The 14,909-nt window shown below is 38.9% G+C and overlaps 1 protein-coding gene across 4 annotated transcripts in view; it reads left to right on the top strand.

Annotated features, from left to right (window-relative positions):
- Nucleotides 1–14,909, top strand: part of DYM (dymeclin) — a 382,103-nt gene that overhangs the window by 149,367 nt on the left and 217,827 nt on the right. For all 4 annotated transcript variants that reach the window (XM_043444328.1, XM_043444326.1, XM_043444327.1 and 1 more), the window contains 2 exons: nt 6,089–6,202; nt 7,210–7,304. In XM_043444328.1, coding sequence (XP_043300263.1) covers nt 6,089–6,202; nt 7,210–7,304 — 209 coding nt within the window. The remainder of the gene's footprint in view (nt 1–6,088; nt 6,203–7,209; nt 7,305–14,909) is intronic.

Below are 14,909 nucleotides of genomic sequence, written 5' to 3'. Positions count from 1 at the left end.
GAACCACTTTTGAGAGGAATGCAGCCTCTCACATTCCTCATATTACCTGCAGAATTAAATACTTTACCTCCTACCAATTCCATTTCCTGATTTAAGTCCTAGGAAAAACTTTTCCGTAGATTCACAAGAGCACATTTGAAGGAATGTTCCTTGTTGTACTGTTCATAGTGTTCCAAAAACTGCAAACAGCAATAACATAAATGAAATACTACAGAGGAACTGTTAATACAGTGAATGAAATAGAACTGCATGGACTGATCATAATAAATTCAAAAATATTCATGGTAATGAAGTATCACATTTAGGAGAGTGGTTGCCAGAGGTTAGCTGTAGAGCTTTAGGTGCTTCACAAGTGAAAATATTAACATTTGCTAAAACTGGGTAATGGATACAGTGGTGTTCTCTAACCAGAATATTCAGTCAAGCTTTTTGAGTTGATGGAAATCCTCTGTAACTTCACTGTCCAATATAGCAAGCAGCACTTGAAATGTGGCCAGTGTGACTGACGAATTGAATTTTTAATTTTATTAAATTTTGATCTGTGGCTGGTGCTGCTGTGGTTGGTGCTGTGTTGGATACTGGTGCTCTGTACTTTTTAGTTAATAATATTCACTGATAGCTCAGTTGGTAAAAAATCCTCCTGCAATGGAGGAGATCCCAGTTTGAATCCTGGGTCGGAAAGATCCGCTGGAGAAGGGATAGGCTACCCACTCCAGTATTCTTGGGATTCCCTTGTGGCTCAGCTGGTAAAGAATCCACCTGCAGTGTGGGAGACCTGGGTTTGATCCCTAGGTTGGGAAGATCCCCTGGAGAAGGGAAAGGGCACCCGCTCCAGTATTCTGGCCTGGAGAAGTCCATGGACTGTATAGTCCATGGGGATGCAAAGAGTTGGACACGACTGAGTGACTTTCACTTACTTAACCAAAACATACATACATACGTAATTACTTATTTTTAAAAACATTTATATATTTATTTATTCTTGGCTGCAGCAGGTCTTCATTGCAGAACGTGGGAGTTTCATTGTGGTGCCTGGGCTTCTCTCTAGTGGTGGTGCACGGGCTTAGAAGCAAAGCATACATATATTTTTAAAAGAAACTGTGCAGTGGCTTCGCAGTTCTGCTTCCTAACAAATTCTTGGTGATGTGCTCATGAAGTCACTACGTACCACAAACAGAGTAGCCTAAAAGGAATTTTACAGGTATTTTTGTTTTCAAAATGAATGTGATTCCTAACTTAAGGTAATTAGTGTCAGGATACAAAGAGTATGGAAAATAGGGACTCCCTGTTTCTGAGTTTACTATAGTGACATTTTGGATAGTGAGGGCAAGGATCTATGTTGCAGCATTGTTTTTCACAGGGGAAAAACTGGAAATAACCTAAATTCCCATAACAGCAGAGTGGGAAAAAAAATGGGGCCTACTGGCCCAGGACTATCCAGTGTTGGGATGGAGTGAAGCAGAGGTGATGCTCAGCTGTTTACCTGCCATGGCACCAGAGAGAGCAGTCATCCAGCAAGAATGGCTCTCAGCTCTTTCGTCCTTTGTTCTCTGCTCTGCATTAATTGCCAAACCAGGAGGAGGTCCTGGGGGAGTGGCTGGGGGAAGCAGCTGTTTTACTAATTTAAATAGTATAGTATAGAAGTAGTTCATTAAAAAAAATTAGTACCATTAATACTAGATTGGCAAATGTGATGAATATTCATTCTTCTTATATGTATCCATATAGAAGAGTTGCAAAGATGTATTGAGTGAAAAAATTATGATGCAAGCAGATATTAAGTGTATCAGTTTACTAGTGCTGCCATAGCAAACTGGGTGGCTTTATTAAAATTAACAGAAATTGATTGTTACTGTTCTGGAGACTAAAAGTCTAAGAGCGTGGTGTCAGCACGGCCGTGCTGTCTCTGAAGGACCTAAGGGAGGTGTTTCCTTGTCTCTTGTTATCCATCCTTGATGTTCTTTGGCTTGCAGCTGCATCCAGCCTCTCATCATGTGGTCTTTTCTCACGTGCCTGTCTTTCCTCTTCGTCTTATATGGACACCAGTCCTGTAGGATTTAGGGCCTACCCTAATCCAGTGTAATCTGTCTTGATTGTATCTACAAAGACCCTATTTCCAAATAAAGTCTCATTGACAGGTTCTGGGTGACACCAGTTTGGAGGACACTGTTCAGTGTGATACATTATGATGATGTTTATGTAAACTAGAAACTATACAAAGGAATGGGTGTGTGTGTGTGTACATGTGTGTCTGTGCATGTGCACATGTATCAGTTTACACATAAAGTATTTGAAATGGACTGGAAAGATATATTCCGAAATCAAGATAGTGGTTGTTCCTCTTTGGGGGAATAAAATGGAATTTTTATCTTAAAAAATAAAACATTAAGTGTTAATGTTAATAAAATGTTACTATCAATTGTGGGAGTATGGAAGTTAATTATTCTTTGTGTTTTTCTATGTCTAAATTTAATTTCTTGAAGAGGTGATATTATATATTACTATGTAATATTCTAGCCTGTGTAACATATGGAAGAAATATATTCAATAAAGACAAATATCTGGGGGAAAAGGCTGAAAAGAAACCAAACAATTATATATTTTTTGCGAAGAAAGATATTTCAGATCCTCCATGGCTTTTCTACATATTAATTGAGTTATTTTAGCATAAAATGATAAATAGATATAATGTGTAATCAAGGTGATAAATCTATAGATATTAAACTATATGAACATTGAATGTAAGAGATGAGGAATTTCTTTTATAAGAACCAAATAAATAGGTCAAGATCTACAGCTGGGTTACCAAGAAAATTGTCTGTATGCTGCCTATTATATATCAGTGTCCTGTGGGAAGCTGTGTGAGCTCTGTAACTAATTATTTTTCATTTTTCTTAGACACTACCAGAATTTCCAGACAATAATTTACTTTTCATAGTAAGAAAAGATGGACCTTTATGTAAATGCTAAATTGGATTTCTAATTTTCATAGTAACGTCATAAGTTTACTATGTGGATACTTACTAAATATTTACTGAACGTTGAATGAAAAAGACTACTTTTATTCAAAACACTTCTTCCATCCAGTTTTCTAATTGACACACACAGGCAGATGTTAAGAACCAGTGACCTCGGTTTCAAATAAGGGTGGCTTATGATAATTTATTTGTAAACACAGAAGCCAAAGGAGAAGAGAAACCAAACTATATTCAAGCGTGTGACCTTTTAAAAGACAGAGACTCCTCTCACTAGTTAAGCTGCCTGTTGAGTATCCTGGGTTAGTATTCCCCTGGAGACTTAGGGCTGTGGTTCCTAAACTTCTTGGTCTTTACACTTAAAAATAGTTGAGGACAGCAAATAATTTTTATGCAAAAAATCTTTATGTGGGTTATTGTTCTCTATGTTAAATGTATTAGGAATTAAAACTGACATTTAAAAAGTATTTGACTAGTTAATTTAGAAATAATTATTAGAATAAACCCATTACACGTTAGCATCAGTAACAGATTTTTATGAAAGTAACTGTTTTCCACAAACAAAAATTTAGTGAGAAGAGCAGCATTGTTTTACATTTTTGCAAATCTCTTTAATGAATTACCTTAACAGAGTCTTAGGTCTCCTTCTGTATTAAATTAATTGTGCTATTAGGCATGTTAGGTAGTCTTCAGAAAACTGAACTGTACACTCATGAGAGAATAAGAGTGAAAAGAAATGTCTTGGTATTAAAAAAGTAAAGTCGCTCAGTCGTGTCTGACTCTCTGCAACCCCTTGGACTGTAGCATGTCCAACTCTTTGCGGCCCCATGGACTGTAGCCCACCACATTCCTCCGTTCCTTCAAGAGTACTGGAGTGGGTTGCCATTTCCTTCTCCAGAAGATCTTCCCAACTCATGGATCAAACCTGGGTCTATTACTAATGTTTCTGTTTTTCTTCTACAGTCCTTCCTCAGTATAAGTGGGGACTGGATCCAGGGCCTGCCGTGGACATTCAAATCTGCAGATATTCAAGTCCCAAAAGTCAGCTGTCTGTATCCGTATCTGAGGATGCAACCACCTAATATGGAGGGCTGACTGTTACGCTTATTGAAAAAAATAACCCCGTATAAATGGACCCATGCAGTTCAAACCCATGTTGTTCAAGGGTCGATTGCAGTCTCTTCTTTCTAGAACTCTTATTAAGTATATTATGGATCTCCACATTTCTCTTATATTTTGTCTTTTTGCCTTTTATTGCTATTGTCTGAGGGGACGTCTGAGTTTTGTCTTTCAGATCACAGATTCTCTTTTCCATAGTGCCCATTCTGCTAATTCTTCTCTCTTAAGTTTCAGTCATCACTCTTTTTAACCTTCAGGGGCTTTTCTTCATTCTCTGATTCTCATTTTTCATAGTTGCCTGTTCTTATTTTGTGGTTACAGTATTCTGTCAGATCTCATCAAAGATACTGATTAGAATTTTTAAAAAGTTTCCCCAGCTTCTTAAATTATCTTTGTTTAATTGGGGGTCTGTTTGTTCTTGTCACTTTATTTACTTTTATTTGTTTCATGCAATATTATTTATAGTATTTATTTCATACAATATTAGCTTTCATATTTTTTATTTAGTAAATATAAAATATAAACCCAATAAATGTAAACATAATTGGAAAAAATAGTATAGTGAATTTCTATGGATTCATCAACATTCTTCTGTTCTTATTTCATATATCCACTCCACCCTCTCTGCCTTTTCTATTTTGACTAAAATAGATTTCTTACTCCTATAAAACATATATATATATAAAATTTCATTTGCAAATATTTAAATATCTCATGCCCATAAATGTGGGCATAAAAAAATAAATATAGCACCATTATCACATCCAACAAAATTGACAATATTTTATTGTGCCTGCTAATATTCAGTTTTCTTTAAAACGTCTTTCTTGAGTTGGTTGGTTTGAATCAGTTTCCAAAGAGTGCTTAATGCATTTAGTTCTTAACTCTTAATCTGCAACAGTGTTTTCCTCTGTCTCCATGCTACACCATTTATTTTTTATAGAAACTGGCTTGTTTATTTAGTAGAATTTCATACATTTGGCTTTGGCTGATTATATCATTGTGTTATTTATCATGTTTTTCAGTCCTCTGTATTTCATACTTACTGGCAGTTAGAACAGAGGCTTGATTGGATTCAGCTTATCTTTCAGATTACTGAATTTCTATGCTTTTTCTGTAGCTTCTTATTGTCCATTCATAGTTGTAAAAGAAAGTCAGACTCACTTGTTTTGAAAGGTGGGGGGGGAGTGTGCCTCCTTTTGGAAGATGTGGATGGTAAGAGTCCACTGCAGAGAGGGCAGGAATCAGCCAGAAGTCTTGTTCTTTTTCAGGTATAGATGGAAAGAATGTGGCACCTTGGCTCCATGTCAAGGAGAAAAGAAGTCAGGGTGACCTCAGAGGAAGAGGATGTTAGGGGAGTCCTGTGCCAGTTGAGCCTGTTGGGTTTTGTGGGTTTTGCCTTCTTCGCTGTGGCCCGGAATTGGCTGCTGTGTTGCCCAGTTTTTCTTTCTCTGTTGCATGGCCGTGGGACTACACCAGCTGAAGCTAGACAGCTCTTACTTACCGAGGCCTGGAGGCAAGCCCCAGAGCCGCCTGCTCTGAAGAGCCTGAGCAGAGCGTGGGCCCATCTCTTCTTGAAGACCTTGGCTAATTTACACTCTTGGTCTCTCCTTGACCCGGGGGTGCAGATTGTCTGTGGCTGTTGCGACAACTCTACTTTTCAAGACATTCCTTGGTTTTCTTATTTTTTGCTTTCAAATGAGTGACCTCTGACGGTTGTGCTGTCAGTCTTATCCTACGTATTGTACCTTTTTAGATATAGCTTCTATTTGTCTACTAACAAAATTGTCTGTTTTTCTTTTAATTTGAGAAGGAAGAAGAAGTAAATACATCACAGTTTTGCTATCTTGAACTGAAATTCTCATGATTTATTTTTATATACTATTTAACTCACCTTCAGAGCAAATCCATGGCTTATCAGAAATTGTAGACATGGATAATCCCTTCTTCCATAAAGCAATCATACTTACTTAAACTTTTCTTCCCCATTACAGATGTTAAAAAATATTACTTGGTATTCAGAACGGGTTTTAACTGAAATTTCACTGGGAAGTCTCCTGATACTGGTTGTAATAAGAACCATTCAGTACAACATGACAAGGACAAGAGTAAGTATCCCGTAGCTATTTTTCTACCTTTGTATATACAATGCAATGAAGACTATAGTTTAAAGCAGTCTCAATATTTAGAGTGCTAACATTCTCATGGAGTATGGTAGAAAAGTATAGATCAGTGTATATTCTCTGTATTATGATCCTAAGGTAATGTTTCTAGTGTCTGCATCTGAGTATTTCATAGGTTGTATGATCAGAGAGATTTTACATGGATAGAAAATAAGCGGTGTAGCTCCTTTGCCTCTGCCGAACTGATAAAACTGACTTAAGTTTAAGAAGTGGCAACAACAAACTTTAAGAAGATGCAGACACAAGAAAATATGAATTCAGATGGGACAGAAGCATAGAAAAAAAGAGAATATTTTAAAGAGTGAAAGGAAAATTTGAACTAGGTTGTATTTGGTATACCTTAGAGCAGATGTCAGCTCCAGCCACTAGAGAAGTATACAGAATTCATAGCTCAGGGAAATGGTCAAATTTACTGCACCATTTTTAGTTACTCCCTTCTGGGAGGCTGACGTAGATGCATGTCTGCAATCTTTTATCTGAAACTCTACATGTCCACAATCTTAATCTGAAGCTCTTGGGGCCACATGTGTGTTTTAGAATGGAGAATTTTTTTATTTTAGAAAGATAATTATAGTTCTTATGCTACACAATATGTAATCGTTAGGTTCTGGAGCCGCACACTGTAACTAGACGTTAATATTTCTGCAGTGAAATATTTCATTCTTCTCCAGGGTGGGCTTAATGAAGACCATAAATACCATCATCGTCTTTTGTGCCAGATGTTGCTTCCAAATTAGTGGTGAAAAAACTTTCTGCACTTTACGGGTTTTGGAATTAAAAGAAACGAATTGTGGGTATGAATTCTCTGAAATGAGTGACAGTTGACTTTCCACTCGCTTCTGGTTAACCTTGCTGAAAATGTCTAGAAGACCTGATGTGTGTTTTAAACTTCTGCTCTCTGATGTGTGTTCTAAACGTATGCTCTCTGGCAGGACAAGTACCTTCACACAAACTGTCTGGCGGCTTTAGCGAATATGTCTGCGCAGTTTCGTTCCCTCCATCAGTATGCTGCCCAGAGGATCGTCAGGTAAACACAGCTAAGAAAGAGATGCTGGTTTTGGCTTTTTGAAAAGAATACTATGGTGGTCCCTTTTAAACGGCTATCTAGGAGGAATATCACATTTTTCTACTTAATTTTTAATCACCTTCTTGTTTGGTTGAAAATACCTTGTTCTGCTTTGTTTTCTAACTCAGACTTTTTAATCAAAGTCAGTCGTATTTGCTTTCAACCTTTTTATAAAAATCTAGGTTTAAGCTTGTGTGATAGCCTTTTGCAGAGGAGCAGGTCTATTTCTTAATAATGCAAACTAAATCTTGATTCACATATTTGCTGAGCATCACTCTGCCCTTTTAAAAAGGAGTTATCTGCTTGTTTTAGAGAGTTTTTTTTCATAGCAGTTAACCATTTTATTATTTCCTGTTGCTGGAGAAGGAAATGGCAACCCATTCCAGTATTCTTGCCTGGGAAATCCCATGGACAGAAGAGCCTGGCGGGCTACAGTCCATGGAGTTGCAAAGAGTTGACATGACTGAAGCAACTAAGCATGCGTGCGTTGCTGCCGTAATGGACGACCACAGATGAGTGGCTTAGAACAGCACACATTGGATGGCAGAAACCACTGCAATATTGTAAAGTTATTAGCTTCCAATTAAATAAATGAATTAAAACACACATTTATTATACAATTCTGTAGGTTAGACATTCAACAGGGGTCTCACCAGGCTAGAATCAAGATATCAGGAGGGCTGCATCCTTTTCTGAAGGCCCTCGAGGAGAATCTCTTTCCTTGCCTTTTCCAGCTACCAGAAGCTGCCCACATTCCTTGGCTCATGGCCCCTTCCTGTGTTTTCAAAGCCAGCAACAGTATGTTGCTGAGTCCTCCTCACATCTCATCACTTCAGTGACCTCTTCTACTTTGAGGACTCTTGTGAATGCCTTGACCCTACCTGAATAATGTAGGGTGATCTATCCACCTCAAGATCCTCAGCTGAATCATAACTAGAGTCCCTTTTTCCTTGTAAGGTCAAATATTCATAGGTTCATGAAGGGTAGATGTGGACATTCTGAGGGAGCCATTACTCTACTTGTCAAACATCGCCAGACACTCCCATCCCTTCCCTAGTCTTTGCCAAAGACAATCTTTCAGGTTAGGAAAACTAATTAACAAGTCAATGAACAAATATCATTTGCAAGATTTAAAAATATGGGTACTTTTTCATCTTCAGGCAGGATGCTCAGTATTGTCCTTGCAACTGCCAAGCAGAACATTTGTTATGTATTCAGTGATACTAGATCCTTTCTTTTAATTCTTGATTTTGAGGCAGTGCAGCCCTGATGATTACTTATGTTCCAGTCATTGGTGATTATCACAACTCCATGTCACTTTTAAACTCAGATCTCACTTTCCATCCTTTGGTTAGAGACAGTTATTGACCTGGGCTCATTTTTAATAATTAGTCATAATTAACTTATGTTCTTAGTCTATTTGTCTTCAGAATTTAGCACAAGATAATTTTCTTTGACTCACTGTTTTAATAGTACACTATTTTGAATTTTATTTTATTTTTTTGGTTTGTACTTGAGAGATTGTCCATTTGACTGACTTTGGATTCAACTTTGGAGCTCAACTTTCTGTGCTGACTAACGTAGAAAGCCAATGGTATTTGGAGAAATAAGAAATGTCATTAAATTTGTGATTTGCGAATATTTATATCAAGTTTATTATCATTAAGGAGTAGTGCTTTAATTCATTTTACTGGGGCTGTTTTTTTTTTTTTAGTATTTAGTGCATAACTGTGTTAGGCAGTGCAAAGGATATCAAAATTAGTTATAAGAATTCCTACCCTTACATAGCTTGTAATTCAGTAGCCAAGATAAGACAGAAAACCAACATATGTTAAATTCCAGCAGAATGTAGTAAATATTAGAGTGCAAAGAAAAATCTCTGCAATGAGTGTGAGGGGTTGGTTCAGAGAATGGTGAGGTCACATCTCACTAAAAAATTGGGCAAAGTAAATAGAGAGGGACAGCTCTAGAGTCTGCCCTGATAGGGGAAAGTATCAACCAAACAACCCAAAACAAGAGGTGAGAGAGCATGGTTTACATTTAGAAGATAACCACTTAATTCATTTGGTGTGTTGTGGACCGGTGCAGGGATTATAGGAGAGAAGCTTGGAAGAACCAGCTGGGTCCTTCTTGCGGAGGGGTTTGGATTGCTATTGCTATTGCTATTGGATTCACAGTTCAGGATAATGGAAGGAATAGAAAGAAAAGAAGGTCTCATTTTCTGTACCAACAAAAAAACAAAACAAGAAAGTCAATGAATGAGTTGTAAATGGATTTGAAAAGAAAGACTTTAAATGTGTAGAGTTATCAGTGTTAGCAGCTGATGTCGGTCTGTTGTGTGTTACACCGAAGGCCGTGCAGTTCTCACGGTTCCCCAGTGTGGTCAGTGCTTCTGGTTCAGGTGCCACAGTGGAGTAGCTAGACCAGAGCATCTGTATCATGTTGGAGGGAACTTGTTAAAAAGGCAGAGAGTTGGCCCAACTTCAGATCTGTTGAATCAGAACCTTCCATTTCCACAAGATCCCTGAATGGCTTGCTCATGCCTTAAAGTTTGGAAAGTACTTTGAGTTTGGGCTTGGAAATAAGATTTAGTTCCTTAGGAAACACTTGTCTTGAATTGGAAGTGGGAGCAAGATTTTTTTGTATCTTGAGGAAACTCATTCTCTACTAAATGTTTGTGTTTAGGATATAAAATTGTAAAGTATAATAAGGAATGCATAACCCAAAACTGTTTAGATACACAGGAGATTTATTACAGCAGCACAGCTCAAGACCCACCAGATGCTATAGCAGCTCCTTCAAGTGAGAAGTCATTAGTTTTCACATTTACGTTTCCTAAATCTTTTTTTAGGAAGAGACTGCACAGTTTATCCATCGTTTGCAAAACCTAGAGGAGTCAGTATTTCATGTGCTCATCAACAAAATGCAAAACAGAAAGACGTGTTTCATTGCTGTGAAAGTTAGATGTGAATAAAGCTTTAAAAAGTCTTCTTAGCCAGACATAAATATATGGAATGATTTCATATGGTATCTAAGGTGTTGTTTCATGTTAAATGACACTGTGTCTTCCACAAATCCTTGGTATTCTAGAGAAACTGCAAACATACATGGTATGGGTATTGCTCACCTGTGAAATTTTTTGAAAGTACTGTGAGTGTGGATATTCGATATGATCATTATTTGAAACTGTAGGGTTATTAACTCAGTTAAAATATTGATGTGGAGTAGATTATATGCAAGAGATTGTTGTGAGTTACAAATACATTATCATGTACTTCTTGCCCTTAAGACTTTCCCTGTTGCCTCTCTCGTCCCATCACCTCCTCCCCCACGGCTCCTTCCTCTGGCTCCTCCAGCTTTGGCCCCTGGTAGCTCAGCTGGTAAAGAATCCGCCTGCAATGCAGGAGACCCCAGTTCAATTCTTGGGTTGGGAAGATCCCCTGGAGAAAGGATAGGCTACCTGTTCCAGTATTCTTGGGCTTCCCTAGCGGCTCAGATGGTAAAGAATCCACCTGCAATATGGGAGATCTGGGTTTGATCCCTGGGTTGGGAAGATCTCCTGGAGGAGGACATGGCAACCGACTCCAGTTTTCTTGCCTGGAGAATCCCCATGGACAGAGCAGCCTGTCAGGCTACAGTCCATGAGGTCGCAAAGAGTCGGACACGACTGAGTGACTAACACACGCATACTTTTTTCCAGTATTTCATATTGGGTTCTTCTCTCTTTGCTCATTTTTCTTGGGAGTTCACATCTGTGCCTGTGACTTTACCTACTGTGCGCTTTTATACTGAAAACCATCCAGATCTACATTTATAATCCTAGTCTTTTTCTCTTTTTTCCTGAGGCAGGCAGTATAGGGTAGCAGTTAAGAGCACAGACTCTGAGTTTGGGACCTCAGCTTCAAAACTGACTAGCTATGGAATCTTGGAGAAGTTACTTCATGGGGTGACAGTAGTTGCTATCTCAATGAATATTTGTAAAGTGATGCGTAGTGTTCACCATGTTAAGTGTTGGTCACATTAACCCTAGCTCTTCTAACTTTGCTACTTGGATGTTCCATACTTTTGTCAGACTTTTATTATGTTTAAAACAAAATTCATTTTTGAACGTGCTCTTTCTGTTAAATTCCCTATCCAAGATAATGTCCCTCACTGCAGCCATCTAAATTGCCAAGTCAGAGACCTACAAATAATTCTGTAGGATTTATTTCTTCTCGTCAAATGCTCTATCTAACTGGGCCCTGGCATTCTTAACTCTACCTTTGTAGCTTGCCTTTATGCCCTTTTTTCTGGTTTACCCTGTCTTGGTTCATGTGTTTATCATCTTTATCCCAAGCTAGTTCTTTAGTTGGCCTTGTCCTTTTGCTTCCCTCCCAGCTCCTCTACAGTTGATCTCTGCAGTGCTCCATTCATTTGAAAAGCAAATCTGATTTGCTTCCTATGCTTAAAATCCTTAAGTGGCTTCCTGTTGCCAGCTGGTAAAAATTCAGCCTCCTCAAAGTCATGGCTCTCAGACACAGGTAGTTTTTGCCCTCAGGGCACATCGGGCAATGTTGAGAGTCAAGGTGTTTTTGTTGTTGTTTCGTTTTCTTGCTATTTTGTTTTTTCTGTAGGCACAACTGGGGAGGAGGTTGCTACTGACATCTAGTGGGTAGAGGCCAGGGATATTGCCAGATATCCTGTAATACACTTGACAGCAAAGAACTGTCTATCCCCAACTGTCAGAAGTGGTGGGGCTGAGCAGCCTTGTCCTAGAGTGACGTGATCTGAGCCCTGCCCTTTGCTTTGTTAAAAAATTATTTATTTATTTATTTAGCAGCACTGGGTCTTCCCTGGGCTTTTCTGGTGGCTTAGCTGGTGAAGATCCTGCCTGCAATGTGGGAGACGTGGGTTTGATCCCTGGTTTGGGAAGATCCCCTGAAGAAGGGAACGGCTGCCTACTCCAGTATTCTGGCCTGGAGAATTTCATGGACTGTATAGTCCATGAGGTTGCAAAGAGTTGGACATGACTGAGTGGCTTTCCCCAGGTCTTAGTTGTGACATGTGCACTGTTAGTTGTTTTCATGTGGGATCTAGTTCCCTGACCAGGCATCAAACCTAGGCCCCCTGTGTTGGGAGCATGAACTGTTAGCCACTGGACCAGCAGGGAGTCGCCTGCCCTTTGCTCTTCATCTTCTATTGATACTTGATGCTTAGCCCTCTGTCCTTACTGAATCATTATAGTTCCCTCCTCTCTCATAGTTGCACTCTTGTGTCTGGATAATTGTGGTCTGGTATTAGAAAGAAGTTGAGGCAGTTCCTGGTGTCACCTCTTCTTTCTGTAGGTTCTTTCCCACCAAGTTCCTTGCCCTCTCTTCTGTTTTATCTTGAACTTGCAGTGGTCAGGTGCCCTCCACTGCCACCACCAATACAGCTCCTAGGCCTTTTTTTTCTTCAGACCCACCTATCCTGCTGTTTATTTCTTTGTAGCAGTCTAGCAATCACATTGGAGAAGGCAATGGCACCCCACCCCAGTACTCTTGCCTGGAAAATCCCATGGATGGAGGAGCCTGGTAGGCTGCAGTCCATGGGGTCGCGAAGAGTCGGACACGACTGAGTGACTTCACTTTCATTTTTCACTTTCATGCACTGGAGAAGGAAATGGTAACCCACTCCAGTGTTCTTGCCTGGAGAATCCCAGGGACGGGGGAGCCTGGTGGGCTGCCGTCTTATCGGGTCGCACAGACTCGGACACGACTGAAGTGACTTAGCAGCAGCAGCAGCAATCACCCAATCAGTTTCTGGTCTGGGAGCTAGTTTCTAAGGTAGAAATGGAGAGGAAAGGGGCCAGGGAAAGGAAAAAGTCACATGTTAGAAAATATGGATTCTCACAGAGTAGAGTGTCGGGGAGAGAGAACTTAAGAGTCTTGACCTGGCCGGTGTAGGTCCTTGTGACTCACGGAGCTGGCCCAAGTTGTAAGTCTTGTTGCTTAAGCAGAGTAGTAATTACTGGGGGTAAAGGATCTGTCTTGGATTTCTTTGGATCACTTTACGAGAGTAGCTGTCAGTAGGCACACAAGAGGATTTTAATAAATAGCTAGGGACTGATTCTTAGAAGATGGGCTGGCATCCTGAATTTAAAGCTTAATTCTGGCACTCATCATTCTGAGACTTCATCTAAATTGATTCATCCCATTTTGCAGGTATTTGCTGCTGCTTGAAACCTGTGAAGTTAATGACAAAATCTATCACTGAAACCTTTATGGTCTTTTAAATTTCCTGAGAATAAAATAATATAAAACATAGAGTAGATTGTAATTGAAACTATTTAGTTAGAGCAGTACAGTGCTGTTGGGATATTTTTGGTAAAATCTGATCATGTAATTAAAAAATTTTTTTAATTCTTAGTCCATAATTTATGCCTCCTTTTCTTACTGTAAACACCCACTAGCAGTAAACACGTACTCTTCAGATTTTAACCAAATTCACTGCTTTCCGTCTTTTCTTTGTCTAGCCCAGGTTGGCAGTTTTTGTAAGATAGTATATATATGTGTGTGTGTATATATATATATAACTCAGCTTTTTTTGAAGACTACAAAAAGCATAGGTTGACTTATTTAACGCTGGGTGGTTAGTTCCTCTGTTTTCAACAAATTTAGATCTTTTAGAATAGTCGATGGAGTCAAAGAAAGTTGGAAAATTTGCTTTTAAATACCCTCTAGTATTAGGTTACCATCTTAGGCTTCCTCACTTTTGTCCCCACTCATTTAAGTCTTCAGGAGTTGTTTTTTGTTTTTTTTCTGAACCAACTAATACATTGAACTGGAAACATACAAGAGAATGTTAAGGAGCAAAATGGACTTTTTGTTGTTGGGATGCATTTATATTATACAACATAAAATATTCAGATATACAGTAACACTGGTTGTTTCTTCTGATTTTGGTGTTTCAGGAATGCTGTTTTATTTTAAAATATAAGATCCCTTTGATGGTGAATTCATACCTGTCACCTGTAGTGTCTCATTACTTGTCTCTCTTTTGTTAAACTTAGGACTCGTGAAAGTCTGGAGGCTTATATAATTTAGGGTGTTGGTGTTGCACAGCTGATAAGTGCTAACACAAGTTTGTCCAGATTAAAAGCCCATGCTCATTCCCCAGCACTTCATGGAAAGACTGGCAGAACATTTATTAATGAGAGTAACTCACCTACCATGGGACCATTGACCCAAACCCTCTGGGGGTTCTGAAACAGATGGTTCTCTGTAATCTAGGGTGGACGAGCCCTTGGTTATTCCATTTGCTGCTCTCAAACTCTCATTCCAGCTTCCTTATATAGCTAAGTCCTTAAGGTTATAGTAGCAAAGACTGGAGGGTCTTTTCCCCATCCTCCCCTTCCTTTTCTCTCTTTCTCTCTTTCTTACTTGAACTGGATAATTGAGAAAGGTATGGATGTGTCAGGTCTTGAAATGCATAGTATATGAGTATATGGATATGTTCCTGGAAAATAAACATGGAAAGGACAAGAACTGTGTATCTTTCAGTCTGAAATGTTTAATGTTTTTCTTACATCTAATCCTTGATGTTAGA

Source organism: Cervus canadensis, chromosome 23 (assembly GCF_019320065.1).
Source record: "Cervus canadensis isolate Bull #8, Minnesota chromosome 23, ASM1932006v1, whole genome shotgun sequence".
Classification (NCBI taxonomy): Eukaryota; Metazoa; Chordata; class Mammalia; order Artiodactyla; family Cervidae; genus Cervus; species Cervus canadensis.
This window is presented reverse-complemented; position numbering and strand designations above follow the sequence as displayed.